Source organism: Amphibalanus amphitrite, unplaced genomic scaffold (assembly GCF_019059575.1).
Source record: "Amphibalanus amphitrite isolate SeventyFive unplaced genomic scaffold, NRLGWU_Aamphi_draft 000311F_arrow, whole genome shotgun sequence".
Lineage (NCBI taxonomy): Eukaryota > Metazoa > Arthropoda > Thecostraca > Balanomorpha > Balanidae > Amphibalanus > Amphibalanus amphitrite.
In genome coordinates, this window is record NW_024881806.1 from 324,160 (window position 1) to 346,028 (window position 21,869).

At 50.9% G+C, this 21,869-nt stretch overlaps 1 protein-coding gene across 2 annotated transcripts in view; it reads left to right on the forward strand.

The window, feature by feature from the left end:
* The window catches only part of LOC122388158 (transcription factor Sp9-like), a 56,646-nt gene that overhangs the window by 25,313 nt on the left and 9,464 nt on the right, over positions 1-21,869 (forward strand). The window contains exon 1 of one of the 2 annotated variants that reach the window (XM_043379001.1): positions 19,719-19,957. The exons of the other annotated variant lie outside the window; for it this stretch is intronic. Within the exon in view, the coding sequence (XP_043234936.1) occupies positions 19,889-19,957 (69 nt within the window). The 5' untranslated portion in view covers positions 19,719-19,888. Of the gene's footprint in view, positions 1-19,718; positions 19,958-21,869 lie in introns of those variants that run through there. 2 annotated transcript variants of the gene reach the window in all.

A 21,869-nucleotide genomic window follows, 5' to 3' on the forward strand; every position in this document is an offset into this window, starting at 1 on the left:
ACCAATGGTGACTGCTTGGCCCCCTCGATATGGTCTAGTCGTAACAATAACCGTAACCATAAGTTATGCTCGTAAACATAACAGATGATGGCTGTGGGGCCATCAAAAACCATTTGATGGCCTCCCAATACATTCTTCTTTCTATTTAATAGTATCGTGGCCCAGGGCTGTGAACGTTTTGCCAATGAGACGAGATCATGTTTCTCAAATAAAATGTGGTATAATGCGGCAGTGGCGGATCCAGGATTTTCACTGGGGAGGGGCTGCAGGTCATAATTGGGCGCCACGCCCCGGATGGGCGCCATAGTCGCATCGTATTGGCGCTGAAATATTGGCGCCCAGTGGCCCTGACAAGAGGCGCCCAGGATCAGTATGTACAGTGACACCACACGATTGGAAATATCGGTGCGGAGCGTACTGAAACGACGTTATTCGACTGATTTTTGCATCCTAGTCCTAGTATGCGGCACTCCGATGAGTTGCGAATTGAAAATTGGCGCCACTGCGCCTTCGGCGCAGTGGCGCCAGTTTTCCTTAGGTGGGGGCTGCCAGCCCCCGCAGCCCCCCCTGGATCCGCCACTGTAATGCGGTTAAAAGGATTTTGGTTGAAGCGTAGAGGCATGCCAACACTGTTGATGCTCAAGCTGTTCAACAACCGCGGTGTCTTAGCGACAAGTTACGCGTAACCACTCCATTATTTGGAGCTGAATACATGGGGCAGGAAATAAAATTATTTCATTTTATTTAATTCATCTAGTTAGTCGCTGTTGCATAAAAGGATCAGTTCGCTGATGAAGTTGGGCTCAGGACCTTTCGACCACAGGGTCATTTGCGTTCAAAGAAGACAACGTTTGGTTCCAAAGGAAATAAGGAGTGTTTATTTTGTATTTGGTACAGTAAACTAGCCACTACGAGATAAATAGATAAATAAATAAACTTAGATGATACTTTTGCTTTTTTTTTGCTTTGATTAGGTTTGTCGTTCTGTATCTACCTTGAACCACTTCTATGTAAACACCACTAGCGCCACCGTCGCGCCATCACCGCCGCCACCGTCGCTGCGCCGTCACAAAGGGCGCATTAGTTTGATTGCTCGCCGGCGTCCGATCGTCTGACGAGACTTTGATAATGGAGCGGTCTGACAACGAGCCCAGACCGGCATTGTATCCACCGCCGCCGCCGCCGCAGCCATTCCACACAATGACTGGACGCCTTTGGTTTTTGCGCGGCGACGCTTCGGCGACGCGATGACGCTTTGGTGGTGGTTAGGATGTCGATGACGGTGACGGCAATGACGGCGATGGTGACAGTGACTCTGACAGTGGTCGCGATGGTGGCAGTGACTGTGACAATACTGGAAGTTTAGAACAGAATGACATGAAGAAGAGGCCGCGGAATGATGACGAGAGAAAATGTGAGATAAATCGATTAGATGGACCAGAACAGAGGAGGGCGGACAGCGAGACCGCTTTGTCGCCGGCTTGGTCAGATCGTACCAAACGCCGGTTTTTTTTTGTCGTTGCCGCCTCACCTTCCTACCTTTCCGCCCCGCCGTCTCTGTCTTTCCATTCCATTGTTAATCAGGCACCAACACCTTCACCAGCAGTAACAGCAGCAGTCGCGGCCAGCTCGCTTTTCCAAGTGACCCGTCTCCGACACTTCTCCCGGAGGCTGCAGTCGCTGCCCCTCCCGGCTCCTGATCGCTCGCTCCTCCCGGCTCCTGATCGCTCGCTCCTCCTGGCCGCTCGCTCCTCTCGTCAGCCTGCGGTAGCCGACCGATGCTGACTCTCCGATCAGATAGTGGCGGGCGTGAGATGGAGGTACTTAGTCGGACGTCGGCCCCTTTGTAGTGGAAGCCGCTGCTTTCGGCATTGTGACGCTGTTGTGCGCCGACAGCTCAGAGGCGGCGGGGTGAGGGAGCTGGTGTCAGACACCAGCGAACCAGCAGAAATGAGTGGGTGAATGCTGAGCGAGTGAGCGGGTGAGTGACTTCAGGGGCGCGGGAAGCATCATGGTGAAGTACGGCATTGCTTAGGCCTTCGCATGCCGATGGCGCTTCCTCGAATGAGAGAGGTCTAATTCATCCATGACCTTGCAATAGATACATAGATGAGTTGCCGTCATTCTCGTAACATACCGGCGTCAGTTCCGATCGCTGCGATGCGGTGCCGTCTCAAACTCAACCATCCAGCCCACACTCCCCCATGGGTTCCCACCCTGTCCTTCCCACACCTTTCCCTCTTCCCCTCCCCACTCTGACGCCCTTTCAAGGGAGCCGCTGGCCGTCGATGTGGCCACGATAGCGCCGCCGTGTTCGGGGCAGCGTGGTGAGTTCCCACGCGTGAGGCGGCTTGGCCGGCAGCGACTAAAGGGGAGTGCCAAACGGTCAACTTTTGGCAACTGGACATTGTTCGGCAACTTTGGCAAAGTAGAGCTTGACACGCTGTTTGTGATGGGTGTTTCAATATTAACGAATCTCAGCAAGCCGTTGCTAGGCTCGAGAGGATGATCCAGCCACGCGGCTCGCCCTCGCGGTCTCCGAGCCCGACTCACTGGCGCTGGAGAGGCGAGAGTTGCGGTCAGCCGTCGGCCGGCCCTTCGCTTGTACCCAGTAATTAGGCAGCGTCGCCGGACAATTATTATCCTGTCTCGGCGCGCCGTATATATCCAGGCCGATCTGACGCGTCGGGCCGATTTATTTAGATCGCGCCCCAGCCGTGTGCGATGGGAGGAATTCCGCTCTCCTCTCTCCTCTCGCCGCCGCTGCGGTTCAGATATCATCTCGGCAGCGCGGCTGCCCATATTTTGGTGGCAATTTAGAGAGGGCGGGACGATGGGCCGGCCGGCCGCCAGCCTCCGCTGAACTGTGGCTGAGACTGCCCCGCAACGGGCGCCCACAGACCCAGAGGAGCGCTCCCACAGCAGGGAGATTGCAGGGCACGGGAAGGGCTATTAAATATTGATGAAGAAATGCGTTTTCTGGAACGAGTTGCGTCCGGTAGACTGGGGATGAATAAACAGGAGATGGGAGAAAAGTTTTATGAGCTGCGGGTGGTTGAAGCTGGAGCCAATGGCAGCTAGGTATTATTCGGATTTACTGCCTCTTCCTGGGATTGATAAATAATGCATTAGGAAGTAAGCATAACAATATCCGGAACATCACTATGTACCAAGTTGTGATGATCTTACCAATGCTTGCAGTTGAAGTTTATCATGCACCAAGAATTGAGTGAAATATTCCTGAAATAATGCAGCTGGCTCCTATGAGAAAATGTTATCCATTTTTGTCATTGATGCGGTGTCGACAATAAATATCCTTATCTTTTTTGGTATTCGCATTTAAACCATATGTTCTATTATCTCTATGGATTAGAAAAAAAAAACATTCTTCACATGCTTATGGAGAGATCAGTATGCGATTTTTTAATTCTTACATTTTGGAAGCTAGTTATTAACATCATCTGAACATGGTGTTCGCGTGATTTTAGAAGTCCATTCCAAGATTAATTAGTGCCTTTAGATCGGCAAGTGTTTTGCGCCCTACTGAACGCACGTACGACGCCTCCAGCCTTGGCGAGACACAGGTGAAGAGATAATTGTAGACGAGGAGCGGATCTAAGCCGAACAGAGATTCAGGAGGTAATTATCTCAGCTGAGAGGACGTCATCCGGACGGTAGTGACGTCATCCGGTGAGCAGTGACGTCATCAGGTCAGATGGGAGCGCCTTTGGATCTGAGAAATTCCATCACTCCATCTGCTCTGATGTAATTGCTGCTTTTGGGCAATCAACTATCGAAGGCGTGTGTATTTTGGCTTAATGGTGACATCGATGCTCCATTGAATTGCCATATGGCGCAATGCAATGGTCAGTGCGCTGTCAAATATATTGCATTAACGCACTTTGCAAAAGAGTCATGAACCCTCCTGCTAAAAACGTTCCGACCAAAACTGCATTGCGATTTGACTTCTCACGAGGCCTCTTGACGCATTGTCAGAAAACAAAATTACAGGTCGGAAACAAGCGCTGATGAGTAAGACAGCGTTAATAAACCAGCTCAAATCACCTACTGGGGCTGTTGCCGCTCACAAACCAAGCTTACAGAGTGCGAACAGGCGCCATTACAAGGTGTTCCGCTCACACTGGAACGAGCGTTAAGCGCTGCTCGAGCTCTTTAGCCACGCGTCGGTGTAACCCTGCCACTCCCCATTATAGCACGGTATAGCGACCCACACCGGGCGAAACGGGGTGCAGTGACGGGCGGAATTGATTCATGTCGCAGAATTTATTTCGCCGCAGTGGGGCGGCCACCTTTCCACACAGCCCACCTCCCTCTAATTTTCTGATAGCCACCCACATGAGCATATTTCATTTCTGTCCGTCTAGCTAACCGAAATAGGCACCATGATTATCAAGCGATATTCTGCGATGTATGCATGAATATTGGTGAAGTTAGCATCAAAGAGAGGCTTCAACCTTCATCGAAACTTTGGGAAAGATGAACAGCCATCCAACGATCAGCTACCAATGATTAGAGTTGACCGTGCCACCCAACATTAACTCTCTACCCGAAGTCTGCAACGACTATCTCTGATCACAGAGGCTCGACCCACGTCGCACTGTTAGTGGACCGTCGCGTCGGAGCCGTTGCGCCGGTGCCGTCGGCCGCTGGCACGTGACCTGCCGTCCCGAAACAGAGCTATAAAGCGCCGCTGACGAGCTGCCCGGTCCAACCGCCCCGGGGCACGCGACGGTGACCTGCCCCCGTCGGCGGGGACCGCTGGCAATAGGGAGGTCTAATGGGTGAAGAACGGGCGGCCGTCAGGAGCGGACAGGAGGAATTTGGACCGGCCGCCGCACGCCGGCCGGCTGGCGACACAGGCGGGCTTATGGGGAGGGTTTGTTGAAATGGTTCGGAGACACGCACTTTGCATAAGGTACTTGGTTATTTCTGTATCCACCTATAGGTGGTTGAATATTTTCGGAAGCTGATGTAGCAAAAACCGACAAGAATAAGCGAAACCGGGGCTCATTGGAAAGAGCCAGTATCCCCCAGAATATCTCCCACCAGGTGTCAGCACTGGCCTGCAACGAGCGTGCAACTGCACACGGCTCCCATTGCTCTGCATGCTCCGCCGCCGCCGCCGCCGCCGGTACCTCGCGCCGTGCGGCTCGCGCTCGTCCAATGGCCGAGTGCGGGGGGCGTGGCCGAGGCCGGCGCGTCCTGGGGGCGTGGTCGCGCCAGATTGAGCGCGGCACAAAAACGCGCCAGAGACGGCACAGGGAATACTGATGGCGCAGGGAGAGAAGAAGGAGGAGAGGAGGAACGGTCGATGGGAGATGGAGCAGGGGTGGGGAGAGGGACGGTCGATGTGGGAAGGGGAAGTCAGAGGGAGACGGATGGGAGAGACGGGAGCCGGGAATAAAGACGTCTCGTGCTGGGGCCTAAAAAAACAAAACACATGATGCAGTAGTAAGGTATAGATAATTTGCCGCCCAAAGTGTTCTACCATCTGGCATTGATGGCCTGAGATGGAATCCCCTAGATGTTACTTGTTCGTGCTTCTCACCTGTTACGCCAGTCGCCACCTCAAATTTCATAAAATTGCTAATTGTAAGGTAGCCCAATGTTAAAAGTCAATGTCCTTTTTATGAGAAGCTCCCATAGCATAAGGAATGTTGGACCACCCACCCGCCGTTCATTCATTCAAAATTCCGAGAATCGCCGTTTCATATGGGAAATTTCCCGGGGAGCGAACGGCTATAAACAAAGCTACTTGAAATGCTCTCATCGTAAAACTAATGATGTGGTATTTATTAGCAGTTTGAATTAGTAGCAGGAAAATTGCCGGATTTATGGTCTCATCACGGCCGTTTATGTAGATGCCGGTACATGAACATATGCACACGTCGTGAGTGGACCGGCGGCACTTAGGGCCCTGACGAGTGGCTTTATTGCATGGACACGGACACATAAATCAAAACGGAAGAAGTGTTACCAAAACGCCATTTCAGAAATATAATGGCCCATTTGCATGTGCTTGTCCATTCTGAGACAGCCCTCCTAAATCATGGCACCCCGTCGTTATGATCCCATCTGTAAGTGAATATTCCTTCTCATTTCGAATCTTAAATTGCTGTCTTATTTCTCATGTTTAACAAGCGAGAGTTCTGTTGCAACCTGCTGCCTCCTGCAATGTTTAGAGTAATTATGCTTTGCGTGGTGTCTCAAATTGCAGAATGCACAGACACTCAGTATGCCAAATTCGCAGGAACCAGTTGAGGGGTTTCCCCTTGCCTTTACGCTGAACTCCTGGTCGCTGATCATTTTTTTTTTTGCCCTTCAGCCCAAGATACCTTCAAACACATTCAACCGGCTCAATTATTGACTGTTGACCGTCCACCTCATCCTTTTCACCGCTGATCCACTGCCCATTCGCCTTTCTCCCGTCCATCCCTTCCACTGTCCACTATCCACCCCGCCTCGTCTGCACCCTGTCCCGTCCACCATCCACCGTCCACCGCGTCCACCCAGGGACGCCACTGGTCGCCACTCGCTCCGTTCCAGTCGAATAGTCCACCGACAGCCTCACCGTTCCACAGTGGCAGCTTCCCAACGCTAAACACCACGTGCGCGCGGCAAACTGACGCGAAATTCGGCCGCTTTTTAACCGCCTTTGATCGGATCAAACGGGCCGAACCAAGGCCGAACCGACATGCCCTGTGGCGGCCGGATGACGGTGACATATCCAAACACGTCCGTACCCCCTCCAGGTGGGGGTGGGGGGGGGGGGCAGGTGTCGTTTTTGTCAAACGTCGGTCGAGCACGACTGGCGGCGTCGGACGTGCGTTTCACGAGCCGCGCTAGGTCACCACGCTAGTAGATGGACGATCACACGCAGGGTTATATGGGACTGTCTATTGTTGAATAAGAATATATGATGTTACCATCCTGGCATTATTCCTTGCTAGCCATCCAGATGGAGCAGAAGACAGTTATTGGCTTTTTTGTGGAAGGCAAATGATCTTTGGTTTGGCGCAAACCGCTAGCGAAAAGGGATACAAAAAAACGCGGCCCAATGTCTAAACTTTCCTAAAGACTGCAAAGTAAGAAAGGGACTAGGTATCTCTTCCAGTTTGAATCTACCGACTACACATGCAATCATTGTTTCAGAAGCAAGCTGTTTGCTGTTTGTCATATTCCCTGTCCCAACCTCCGCCCTTTACTGCCGACTGCATAGAGTCTGCGATCCCGCGCTGCACTGAGTGATCTGTTTACCAGTGTCTGCACGGACCGGCGCGGGCCGCTGTCCAACACAGAAGACGGTGACACCGTGACCTATCCCGGCCAGCCTCGCCGGCCCCACCGCCGCCACACCCCATAATTTGGCCGTGTTTTTACGCGCCAAAACAGGATAATTATCGCGCGCGCACGTGTAATTAGTGCGCAGGCGCCGTGGCCTCCGCACTACCTTCCGGTGGGCCCGTGTTGAATAGAGCCAAGAGCAGACAAACAGTTTTGATAAATAAATTGTGAGAAGAAAACGTTACAGTTACAATGCTCAGGGTGTGATGAACTAGTACCAGCTCTGAATTCGATTGCTAGGAAACTAAAAGCTAGCAAAATGAATGTTTGAAGATGTAATGTATGTTTCATTACAATTGTTTTGCAGCTTTGGAAAATAATTTACAAACAATTTTTTAATATCAGCACTGCATAATGGGCAGAAACGAAGCAAAATCGATTAAATGGCTGTCGGTGTTGTATATCATCAAATTTCTATTGAGCACATTTTTATTACAACCCCAAAACATGGCTCAAAAGCGAGCCACTTAGCTTTAAAACAGCCGATTCTCTCATCACAGGCCAAACCACCGCTGCGCCGATTATGTCACAATCAACACGTCAGAGGCCCTAAACGGCAACCCTTCAGTGCACCAGTCCAAACAATGGCCACCGGGGCAGAATGAGCCGTCTGCCGCGCTCCGGAGACTACAAACGCGCCCTGCATGTCTGAGCTGCGGCTCGTCCGGCTGCCGGGCGCGCTCTGCAGGGGTTAAACGCGCCCAATTGGAAACGCTTTTGTGGAGTTAACATGCGGCGCTCGTGCACCCACCTGGCTACATCCGGCCACGTATAATTATCCTTAGCCTCCTTTCATCCATAGAGATTGGAGGCCATTCATTTGTAGATGGCATTTTACACTGTATGCCTTTAAATTCGGAGCGTCGTGCCGCGCTCGAGCGCTATATCGGCTAATTTGGCCCGGGGATGTATTCAGGACGCGCGCTACCGACGGGGGGCGGAACCGGAGCTTTCAAAGGCCGTGGGGGAGGGGGGCATCCGGCCGGCAGCCACCTCCGCGGAATGCACCCCTCCCCTCCCCCCAAGCACGCGTCGAGTGAGAGTTGGCGCTGCTGACGAAGGTCTGATCTTCTGAAGAGGAAGATCTAAGACGAAGATGAAGAGGTTTGAGGACGTCCTGCTGAGAGGGGTGCGGCGGCGCGGAGGAGGCCGCTTCAGAGGTGGTCTCGTGCGCGAAACGTGGCAACAATGGGAGGAATGTGCCTGGCACGAGGGATGGATGAATAACGTGCCGCGGTACTGTGTCGAGAGTGGTTAAAGAGATGCACTCAAGGGCGAAAGAGGCTAGGATGTCCAAATCCATAACAGATCACTGCTAGTAAAATAAATCTTGCCCAATGTTCTGTCTTCGGGTATTGTACTGCTTTCTTTACGAATGTGTTTTATTGTCATACACCAAACCATTGATTTAAGAGCGGTGCTTGTACACCTGTTTGTAATAGATTAGTATCAGGGAAGTGTTTGACATGCACAATTTTATTGTACACTCACAAGATAAGATTTATAAAAGTGAAATTGTATGCGAATCGTGGGAAAATACCTAACTAAATCTTTGGAAGAATCGATCCAGCGCCGGTCCCTTTGCTGGTCCGGAGCCAGGTGGAGGGTTTGCCTTAGGAATTGGCCGCTCCAGTTTCCCCTATATTCGAGACCGTCTCTGCCACCCAGACGCCCCACACTGGCGCCGGCCAGCCTGGTGGGCGGGGGCGGGGGCGGCCCAGGGGGCGGGGCGTCCGTGTCGGCGGCCCCCCTAATGACAGGGCGTGTCCGGTCGGCTCCACGCGTCCGGTCCGTCGAGACACCACGTGATTTATCAGGTGTGCTCAGCGCTGTTTTCTGTTGTAATGGTGTGTTTACGCCGCGGCGGCCCGGCGCAGTCACGTGACCGCGGCGAATCAAGACGCGCCGCGCGGCCGGGCGGTGCGTTTGATTCGGTGCTGGCCTCCCTGGATCAGAGGTGCCGCCCGGCCGGCTGGCGCGTGCTCCGGATTGGGGAGGGGGCGATACAGATTTGAGGGAAAACGGACGAGTTGTAGGGGAAATTGCCGAAAAACGCGAAAACTGAAACGGAGATCCGTTTAAAAATTGTGGGAAATATTTAAATGCTGACTGTGAAAAAAAAAAATGTTGCTCAAAAGAAATGTAACATGCATTGTAAACGGAAGAGCTTTGCAGCACTTGTTACGCTTTTTCGAAATCCATCGCAAGGCTGTAAATATCTTGCAAATCGCTGAATATTGACTATGTGTGCCAGTGGCGTCTCCACATCACAGCCTGTCCTAGTAACCATGAGAGCTCCACTATCACTTCCTGTCTTCCCCTCGTCACGCCCCCAGTAAATATAGCACCCGCTGACAGTAGGTATGCCAAGGCGTTACTGGCAGCCAGCTAATACTAGAAGACCCGAGACAACAGGCATGTCAACGGAGTCATATTCGTCATAAGGCACGTCATATTCGCTGCGCTAGCCCTGTCTCCTGACACAGCTGGGCTGGTTCGAAGCTCAAATATAGAGTGTAAATAGTTCAGTTTGTTCCTGACAATGGTGCATGGTTCTGCAGGTAACTGATAAGGTAGGTAAGTTCGGCAGGAATGGGGCAGCCCATTACCTCCAAAAAGGTAGTGATAACTGAAAACTGATAACAACTGTAGCTATACACGGTAAGGCAGTTTGTTTACTTTGATTGGATTTCAGTTTAAATCAGTTTTTAGCCGCCCTGCCTTGAATGTTATTTTTGGCAGCCTCATCATTCATGCGAAAAGAAGGGATGAGCATATGAAAAAAAATGTAAAACAGGCAAGACAAACGATGGCGTAATTTTTTCATGATCTTGTCTTTCGTCTTTCGGCTTTTTCTGTTTTAAAGAAACCTGTCCAAATGCATGCGCAGTAGCTAGCTCCTTGGAATTCGCTGAAATTATAGTCCCCAATCAGCTTACTCCGTGGGCACCTGGTGTTGACCTTTGACCACTGGCCTCAGGTTCAGAGCGGTACTGTGAAGGCCAGAGGTCAACTCAGTTCTGGCAAACAATGATCAATGTCCTGAGACATGCTTTGCGTGACACTGTGGGTAAAGGAAAACGCGCTGCTTATGTGCGATGGCATGCATATGACCTATAGGGCAATGAAAAAATGGGGTTGTGACTCACTAGTAGTGGTTGATGTGGATCAAATGGAGAAACGTGGCAAAGGCATGAAGCATTCACTAGCAGATTGAAGAGGGCATTATGGGCAATTGTTCCTCTGCACAGTCCGGAAGGGCGAAATTTTGTCGTTTCCTTCGCAAGGAAGAAAAACAAAACAAGTATTTTAAGGAAAAGTTTGCTTCAAATTGCGCAGCAACCTATTAGGATTCAAAATCTTAGGAGTTTTGAAAATGTAAAAGATTTTTGGAAGTATTTTCCCTGTTCCCATGGCGTTCAACAACTCCTTTCTGGATCCGCAAGTGGAGCCTTTATCCACTATCCAGTGAATTTTACTAGTAGACATACCTCACATTAAAGTGCTGTTTTGTTCTATCGCACACAATCCAATCATGTTTGCCTATGCATGTCTGGCCTGGCTTTCCTAAATGTAGCCATTCGTCCAGCACTCAGCGGTCGCCCCCCCCCCCCTCCCCCCCCCCGAGACAGTCACTATTGACCGGCCATCACCACGAACCGTCGGCCATCGCTCCGTGACGTAATCAACTCTGCACCGGACAGCACGTGCACGGCTCCGCTCGTCTTCATTGCCGCCACGAGATTAATGAAATTTCGGCCGGCCATTCATCTAAATTTGCGTTGCCATAACTCAAAGTAATGGCCTGTCGTTTCTCAGAAGCCAACTGCGAGCCTACCCGGACACGAAAGCACGTGTGCAATGGCCCCGCGCTCCATTTTGCTGGCGTATGATCCCGCGACGAGCGCTGAACCCCGCAGTTGACTGCTGTCACGGACAGTGTGCTCATTTTGACCACAGGAGCGTCCCCCGCAGTCCAGAGTGCATAAACAATGCATATTGCATAATCGAGTGGTGAATCAGACTCATCGGGGTAGAGGCTGCTGCTGGGCCGAACCCAGGCCCGTAAAATCCCTCCGGCAAGTGGATGCTCCGCTATACAGGCAGCGCGCTGCACAAACCAATTACGTTTTGCATGTAGCCAATATGTTGAACGGTATATCGATGGAGATAATCTATATTAATCAGGCGGCACCGACTGCAGACGGTAGTTTAATTGCACAACACTGGTGCTGAATTAGAACATTGAATAGGCTAATCTGATATGGATTTCGGGCTTCCTACTAAGTATCCTCTTTATTGGCCTGTCAACAGTTGAACTGATTATATCGGTGAGGGTACTGCAAAGCGCAATTCATTTCATAAGCGAATTCGAGCTTCGAGTTATGCATGATATTGAACATGAATGTTTCCACAGCTGAAGTTATGACGATTTGAATCCCGCCCTTCTTAAAATACAGCTGCAGGTATGTTTCCTAGTATCAACCCACTCAACTGCCCACCATGCTTCCTTTGTAGCCTAAGGGCTCTCGGCTGCGGAAACTTCTTTCTCAGCTTCGAAAAAAGATGAAATACTATATTGAACTAAGTTATGACAAGTGCGGTGTCCCTTTAGAAAATCCATCAGCGGCGTAAAATCAGCTTTCTCTAATAAACAAAGTAATAAAGTGAAAAAGATTAAAATACGTTCGATACAAATCTTCAAAAAATTGAAAGCAATGCCAAATGGCAAAATTTATCTTCGCTTCATACCAAACCACTAACACACTGGACCATCCTATCAACACCAATGCTTACACACACAGACCTCCGTTCAGTTTCCACGCGACAGTCGACACCGTCCAACTATTTCGTCCCCGGCACACTGCCCGCATTCCTATCCACCATCCCACCACATTGTGCGTTTAAAGCCCGGCTCAGATGTGGCCGTGAAGCGCGGCTCAGAGCTGCCAGATCCGGTGAACCGGACACGTTTTTGTCACAGTCTGAGGGGGAGTAATCGGAGACGGTGTGTCGAGGCGACCAGTGCACAGATGAATGGCTGGTGTCGCCCAGCGAAAAGATGGGAGAGAGGGCAAGAAAGAAAGAGAGAGGAGAGAGAGAGAGAGAGAGAGAGAGAGAGAGAGAGAGAGAGAGAGAGAGAGAGAGAGAGAGAGAGAGAGAGAGAGAATTAAAAGTGAGGAGATCGGAGCAGAGCAATGGAAAGGGAGAACAGTCGGAAGGACGAGAAGCTTCGATGATTTTAGAAATTAACCAATGTCAGCAGTTATGTATGTAGCTCAGGATTTCTGCCATCGCCCAAAGAACATATACATAAAAAGTAAAATCAGTTTCAATTTTCATTCAACTTTTTGCTTACGCAAAATATCCAGTGATAATGACCAAAAGATGTAAGTGCCTTCATTTAGAAAAGCGGACGGTTGCATTCAGAATAAACCCATTGAAAGGGTAAGCCCCATGCCCATCCCGTCTTCGGTCTTTCCAAATAATGTCCATGCACCGCAGTTTGGACATTTACAGACACCAGGTGGATATGAACCCCGAAACCAGCACCTTGTTTGGCAGCTGACGGGACATAAACTCGTCGGCAGCTGGCGGCACATAAACTCCCCACAATCTACCAGCGCGGGCCATCGCCTCAACGAGCCGTGAAGGCGCATTACTGCGGGCTCCAATTTTCGACTTCGGAACGTGATGATCCCGTGCTACAACATGCTGTTTGTCTGTGTTTGTCGTGAGAACAAACACTGCCTTTGACGGCAAATCGCAGCGGCAGATGCTGCCGTAATGACGACCTGAGAAAAGACCTTGTTATCGGGCTAGTTAGGCCTTATATCGGAGATTATCCTTGTTAGCTAATGCCACAAAATTGCGCCCAATTTGGGCGGCGGCCAGAATCAGCCTAGTTACTATGCACCGTTATAAGAGGCCTTTTGACGACAGATAATCATACAAAGTATCCTCGACGCCATCTTTATTTCAGCGTATTTATTTTGTTGTCTATTTTTCCGCCGAAACTCTTTTATTCCGTCGTCTAAGGACATGCATGCCCGGCAGAGTATGAAGCTGCTCGCTGTAAAAAATATCTTCACCGTGGTTAGAGTCTGCGCGCATTCACGGCCCCGTAACTTTCCCTCTTGGATGCCCGCACGTGCGTCCTCTTCGGTCTCGAGGGTCGCTCGTGCGCTGATCCCCCACATTGTACAAACACGGGCCCTGTCCCCGGCCCAAATCCGCTGACCCCCATTCATCTCCACAGACCGCATTCACTACCGTGGGGTGTCGCTACACCACTAATCCGCATTCCACAGGGATTATTTAAATACCGCCGGGTGCCGACACATTCCAAAACAGTCCCCGTGTCGGGTCGGGCCTCCGTGGTGTGGGGACGCGTGAGGGCGTCAGAGTTCCTGTTCCTCTTCCGGGGAGGGCGATGATGGGAGGGGGCGAGCGTGCTCCACTTTCGGGTCAGAGGTTCATCTGGACGACAGAAGGGGTTAATTAGGCCGACTGACCGCCCAGCCGCCGCGGGGGAGACCTAAGCGTGCCGCATGCCACCTGAAACTTGAGTCAACCGCGGTGGACCGTGAGAAGCGGGGTGTCTGGTCGGGTCGCCCCTTCCGTGATCGTCCCCTCTGCCGGGTCGGTCCCTCTTGTGTCGGTATATTGACCGCTGCGGGCTCGACAGGCCGTCTGGACCGTCTCAGTCCGACGACTAGCTGGCTAACTAACCAACTGGGTGACTAACTAGGAGCGGAAGCGGAAATGGACACGAGAGACCAGCGACACGCGCGTGTAGATCATCCGACAGAGGACAGACGGCAGGTTATGTTTTTGAGAGTTAGGTTAATGTGAAGTCATGACACGGATTTGGCTGTCTGCCGTTTGCAAACCTCTATGGTAGCTACTAGCTTTGACAACAAAGCATCTAATAATTTTCATATCCTGCCGGCTTATTAGTTTTGCATTTGATCGCGTAATTGCTGAAATCTCGATTACACTATATTGTTTTCATTGAATATTTGTCATACGAGTCTTTGATGCTTCTTTTCATATCCCTACCTCATACCTGGGACCCGCTTTGTCAGTCACCAGCCACCACTGTCCCGACCGGTGCGATGGTCCCATCCCATTCCATCCCATCCTGTCCCATCCCTAACCACTGAGCATGTCGTCTCGGCGTCAGCCCGGCCTCAAAAGGTGCCTCAGCCTGGCGGAAGTCGTCACATCCTGTCTCTGTCGCGGTGACACTGAGGGCGGGAAAGGGGTGGAGCGCGGTGGATAGAGGGCGGAGGGGCGGCGGCAGAGGGCGTCACAGGCCAGCGGGACAGAGTGCCAAGGAAGAGCGGCAACACGCGCCGGCAGAGGGGTGTCGCCAGTGACAGTCGCACCTTTGTTGACCGGCCGCGGTGGGTGGCACGGAAGGCAGGGCTGTCAGACAGAGACATCTGTTGGGAGGTGGGAGAACTAAAGCAAACTGGCGGCGGCTATGGACCTTTCTGAAGGGGAATAAGTATGTAGGAGCTGCTGGCAGTTGCTTTGCTGTAGCCGTTGAATTGCTCTGTGCTATTTTCAAAGCTAGCTTCAGCAGTGGGCCAGTTTACATAGGGCTTGCCCTAAGTTTATCATTTCAGATAGGTATGTGAATCATAACTCTCGAAAATGGGAAAATGACTCAAGGCTTTGACTTAGAAAAAGCAATGTGCATGATACTTATCCCTAGCTTGTCATCTTTTTGTCATCATAGATGGAAGACATTCAATACAAACGTTTGCATTTCCGGTTATATGATTTGTGAGAAAACCTTCAAATTCACTCTCACCCTGAAACTGCAACGATGTATAAATAATCCTCCCCATTCCTTCATCAGACATTTTTGTTGCACGGTGTCAGCCCACCATCCATAAGCGCGTCGCACGGTAGCTGCGGGGGCGGGACACAGCGACCACCCATGGCGGCTACATGACAAACAGTATCGCTAATTGGAGGCCAAACATGCAACGCTCCTTCCGCCGAGGATAGCTTCACATTGGCGTTATACGCGGTGAAACTCGGGAGGGTCGAGTTGGAGGTGGTTGATTTGAATATTTGCTGAGTAAGGAGTGTCAGGGAAGGTTTCAGCACGCAGCCCGCACGCATGGTGGTGTTTCAATGAGTGATTATAGCAATCAGGATATGCGTGGAAAACGCTAGGTCAGTTTGAGTACATAAAACGAATTAGATGTGAGTTGATTTGTTTTAATTGGTATATTTGAATTTGCAAGGATATATTAACATAAATTAAACGCACGACGGAGTGTATTGTTGTGCAAACTACTACCTAACATGCGCACTTAGTAATTGACATAGCATCTGTCCAGAAACCCGAGGCTGATAACTTAGAGTGCTGACATGGCATGACCTGTAATCCAACCACTGCCACTTATCTCACACCATTTCTAACAACGTCAAATAGAAAACCGTATTTGTTCTTTCTGCTTTCCCCACATTTCATTTTGCTTGGGTTCCACACCTGGCACAAACCGTTCCGAAACTCGTCCTTCAAATCCTCACTCGCTGCCATCCAAGCCATTTCTCTCCTCTCTTCTCCTTCGACGCGTCGGCACGAAGAAAGACGACCGGAAGCTCCTCTCTCGACGAGTGTCGGATGACCCCACCGCTCTCCCTCGCCGCTCCTCTCCCTGAATGCCCCGCCAAAGGGTTGAGGGCAGCACCAGACTCGGAGACACCGGGCGTCGGGAGGAGAAATTCGATCGGCACACCGCTGAATAACTCGGCCGGAAAGCTCCGGCGAGATGACACGATGTTTTTATCGGTCCTTTTGTACTGGCTCATTTGGGATGGCTCGGGAGGATGGGGGGGGGGGATAGACGGGGGTGACAGTCGTGGAGGAAGGTCATCACGCCTGTCGCTGCCTTAGAAGCTGGCTAGTGGAGATTTGTGATAAAGTGCTGTTCATTTCTGTTGACAAGTGGGTCCCAAAGATTCACTGCTGAGTGAGCCATATCGCTGCTGTCATCACAGGATAGCAGAATGCCGATGAATGTTTTACATCGGAAACCAAATGCGTCATGCAATATCGAAACAGTATATCTTCAGTATTTAGCATTCATTTTTCAGAAATTTTTGTCACATTTGCATATTATTATGGATCAACGGACATCGAATATTGCAGTAGCACTACCACCACCGCGTCTTCCCTCACACCCCGGTACCACGCCGACCATCTAAACGGTCACAAAAACTAACCGGCACCTTCTGCAGTCATAAACATGGTGTAATGGCGGGCTGCACAGTCGACAAAGCCGCCGGCCCGCCCCGTCCACCCAGCCAGTGTGCCGCCGCGGTACTGAGTACAGGCCGGCCAACTACCGGGGCGGGTCTTATTCTCAGTTTATTTTCAATTAGTGCACGTTGAAGGAGTTTCAAATGGCGCAGTGGTGTTTGAAGTTGAGTTTGTAACACCTGAGTGCTTCAACATGATGTTAAGACACGAATACTTCCGGGCAGTAGTTACCTACCACTATATAGGGATGCAATTCTAAATGTCAGCTCGTATGACTTACCGTACAAAGTGAGCTCTAACCCATAAATCACCCAGATTAATTTTTAGTCGTATGTGGACAATCACAGGCTCAGCGAGACGTTAAGGTCACGAAAAGAAGCTGAAAACACAATGCCAATATTGGCAACATATATTTCTCACCCCACTGACGAGCATTCGCTCGTATTTGACCCTGTCGAACATCACCGGTCTAGTCACTTCTGCTCCGAGTCCCCGCCACTCAACCCTCGCCACTCCCGACACAGTCGATACGAAAGTTCCGCGGGGCCGTCAAACAATCCCTATCACGGCAGCTTGGTCAGCAATTCGGGGAAAACAGCTGCCTGTGCCGACGGAATGGCTCTACAGCTGTGAGGGGTTGTAGTGAGGACAGTTCTGCTGAGTTATTGAAAAGGCAGACACACCATCAAAAATAGAAATGGCGTCGTTTTGTGTTAGGAAGTTCATATAAAGCTGTATTACTCGCTGATAAGGATGTCGATAGCATTGCAACAGAGGGATATCTTGTCTGCAAAGATATAATAGACATTTTTAACAAATAACAAGCAAACAACAGCTGTTCCCTTCTATCAAATGTTTCAATTAGCGAAGCCCATTTCTACATTTCCCTCGGTATCGAGCCCGGAAAGCAGCTGCTCGTATACACTGGGCTGAAATCCGGCGGACCGGTAACGATTTTCACTCCAGTCAGCTGACATGATTGGAGGGGACAGGTACAAAATTCGCCCGCCCGACCGACCACCACTGACGCAACGCTGGCCGCCATCGAATGAATCATTTAGCGGCGGGAGCACCTGGTGCCCCGCGCGCGCTGCCGGCGGCAACTTCAAAGGCCGCCCCCGGTGACCTTGTCCGTGTCACGCGCCGCGCGCGACCTGCGGTGAAGTTCAAAGGTGGCGAGTGGCCGCTTTCCTGTGGGGGGGGGGGGGGATTTTGCAGCCAATCAGAACTGGGGTAGGGAATCGAGGCTGATTTTGCGAAAACCGGTACGTGATCGGAACAGAGACAAAGAACGGCCCTGTGTGTCGGACAGGAAACGAAAACGCGCTGCGGGAACGGAGCGGTTGTGATTTATGCTGCTGTGGAATTGGTGCTGGCATGTCTGATCGGTAATTTTGACAGCCGTTTGCAACAGTTCGCAAGCCTGCTCCTAATTTTCATTGATAAAATCTGGCTTAAGATGTACATATACGTACTTACCTTGCGGTCTTTCTGTGGTGTCATTTGTTAGACCAATATATCATGTATTTTTTAGATGCAAAGCGTCCAATAAAGTATTACCTAATTTAACAAAATAAATGCTTCAAACTTTGAAGGCTCATGGCGACGGAATTCTCACGTCGGACTTTCGGTCAGGTCCTTTCCATTTCATTGGCCGTCCTTGGCCTGACAAGGCATCAAGGGAACAATGGGCAGTATTTAGCGTCGCCAGAGGCCCGGAGACGCTATGTTCGCGTCCAGTGTCTGCCATCAGCAAAGCAGAAACATACGATAGAAGTGTGTGAGCACATAAGTACGTTCTTGTTTTATAGACATAGAAAACTGAAAACGTTTCAACAGTTGTTTCGGTTAAGCGTGATAATTGGTGACCATATGCTGAGTTAGTTAACAGAAAATGTGATACGAACTAGAGTTTCTAATTAAGCAATTTAAGCTAAAACAGTGAATTGCCTGTCACCTTAACCTACTCATTATCTAATCACATTTGAATGAACTCCAAGTATCACACCACATGGTTACGCCCTGTCTGATTACCCATTTAGCGAATTCTCGTCATTCTCAAAACCGCACTAAAAAAACGCAATAATATCGTATGCCTGGTGGGTATTGACAGTCTATGAGCCCCAGCATACCACCTTGTTTGTTTCAAACACTCGGGATGCATCCTATTAATCCATGTTATAGCCAGTTGCAAGCATCTCCTCTGGTGCCGGCCTAGTAGTTAAATCATAATCGCTGCGTGCTGGCTCGCGTAAAACGTAATCAGAGAGCCGGGACTCGTGCTATTAGTGGGTGTTTGGAGAGTCGTAAACCATGTCATGGGACCGGCTGTAACGACGACCAGCCCATAGAGACTCAGCGGAAAAGAGTGAGGTAGGCGCGGGTCAAACGGGGTGGCCGTGGGCTGTTGGTGTTGGTATTATAGGGCCGAGGGTGTAGGCTTGGCCTTACAAAGTGCCGAACAAATAGGGAACTGCAATATCTCAGCATCATTATTTTTGGAGCAAGTGCATGAGTGAGGCACTTTGACGCCATAAAACATCGAACAAGTACGTACTCCATTCATCAAGAAGAGGGAGAGAGCGTAACTGAACGTAACGGAAGTTGCCTGCTATTCAGCAACCCACAGATCCTTACAGATTAGCTCCACGAAAACGCCAAGCAGAATTTGAAAAGTTTATTCTCGTGAAGCCAACAGGCATGAAAAACCAACTAAAACTGCTGCTAGTGGTAACTGGCAAGAAAATTATTAATCCTTTATTATTTTATTCAACATGCCACGCCACCGGGGTGAGGTCGAGGAGAGGCTCGGTCATTCCTCTCCGATAAAAAACGAGCATAACCAATCCCACTTTTTTACCTGAACCGTCTACCACGGAGCTTCAGGTATTTCCCGATAGATGTCATCAGCTGGCCGTAAGTTTGCAGTTACCTGGCCATCGCCCGAGGCGCTGCCGACCGCGCGGCGCCGGCCTCAGCGGCGGCCGCTGATTGGTCGGTCGGTTTGGCTCGGACCAATGGCCGGCGGCGGCGCGGCGCGGTGGGCGGAGCCAGCACCGACCCGGGTGCCTCCCATGCTGCTGCCGGCCGGGCGGCTCAGGAGCGGCAGTGTGGCAGCGGCGGCCGTAATTATCGCACCAGTAATTATCGCGCGCAGAGACTCGGGGCACCTCGGAGAGAGCAGAGCGAACAGTATCGGTGTCACGCGGGCGTGCGGCACGTGAGCGAGAGGGCAAGATGCTGACTGATCTGAACATACCCAGAAACGACATTTACAACCCGACGGCTGGCCTGGAAAAAACCATGGTGAGTGCTGGACTCTGTCCATCGACCGATAGCTGCGGGGCCGGTCCGCCCGCTGCCGGGGTGTTTCTAAGTGAGAAAGGGTGGGGCTTTTGGGATGTCCTGGGATGGTGTTACTGCCGAGAGTATAGCCACCTACGCAAATTGTTTTCTACGAAAATTGTCAACCCAAGCGGGACCATGGGATTTGACTCTATGTATATTGGCCTGTCGGCTTTCCCGGCATCCAATGGTATTGCTGCCTGTGTGATATTTTTGGTAGACAGATCAAGCACACCCAGCCTATAGAAGTTATGGGTGGCTGCACCGTGTCAAATGTGCTCTGCCTCTATCGAACAACTTTTTAATACAAATCTTTGCCTATGCCTATAACATACAAAGTTTGTTTGCTTAGGTACTTACTAATCAATATAAATCAACTAGAAGGAAGAAGACAAAAATTTAGCGAACAGCAGGCACAAGTGCACAACAATACATCCGATCTGTAAAAATGGTGGTAAGAAACCATATCATATCATATCATTAACCATATCATTATACGAAAAACAATATCAGCCCTATTAGTGCAAAAATGTACAAAATTTGCCACATTGCTCACTTTGTTGCAAAGAGTAGACAGCGGACACGCGTCCAGATCGTGCCTGCCGCTCAGTATTACCCATAAAGGGCCGTCAAGGGATGGCAGAGTGCAAACCAATTGGCCTTATTGAAATCTGTCATTTGTCATATGTCATGTCACTGGGCCATCGGCAGTAGGCCCGAGCCGAGCTGTCGGCGTTCTCTGAATAACCCATTGGACTCTATTCGAGGTATCGCCGGTGCTATATTCCCTGCTAATTATTCCAACTCCGGGTAATTTCCAGCGCTGTTATGACACTATTTGGCGTCGTTCATACTTCCTTCACAGGAAATTCCCCAATGGTGAAACCTTGTCCAGGATTAAATCCGTCGCTGTCCTGTAAATAGTTAATTTACACGGTTTCTTACACCTGTCTACCTTCAGCAGTCAATTCGATAGCTTCACCCGATTACATTTACACCTCATACACACCAACAAAACTAATCCGGGATTACACTCGTCCAACTGTCAATCCAGTCAAAGGCCTATCGGCGCCCGCGGAGACCGCCGGGCCGCTCCCGCCCGTGGGTTCTTATTCCGAGCCGGCGGCTGATCCGCGCTCCGACCCTCTCACACCTATTGATGGGATTGTCGGGGGCGACGGGAGGTCGGCGGATCACAGCGGGACGTCCCACCACCGCCGCCGCCGGCTTAGACGGGTGGCCTGGGGCCGAGCTACGGCTTATACGGGGATGGTGGGCGTGTAAGGTCGGCGTATTGAGAGATTGGGGCTTGTGGAGGACTCGGTGGGACTTGTGGGGTCAAGGTGGGTCTCAGTTGGGCCCCAGGGGTCCTGAGTGGGCCTCTTTGGGTATTAGGTCTTGGAAGGCCCCTTGGCTCCAGGTAGGGCCTCAATGAGTCAGAGTCTGGCCCTGTTTGGCTCCACCTCAGCCCCAATGTGCGGCGGTGGGTCTCTGTGGAACCCTGTGTCCATTGTGGGTTTGTGGTGGGAGCGATGGTGGTGGTCTTTAGTGTGTCACATCCGTCCAATGTGTCACCAGTGACACTTCACAAACGATGATTGCCGGTCTGGACTAGGTGGGCGACCCAAAGGGAGGTTCCGTCCGTGAGAACCTGTCTTTGATGTCAGCCAAAGCCCCGTAGCTCTTGATCCAAATGAACTCGAAAACAAACGGTGCTTAGTGCCTCGACGTCGGTTCGGACAAGCCGACCGAGCCGCGGTTTCAGAGCTCAGAAAACGTCCGACCATTGGAAAGAAACCTGTCCAATTGATGGAGACAGCCGCCCGGTCGCACCGCTGTGTCCAATTGTGTCCAACTGACCGGACAGACGATA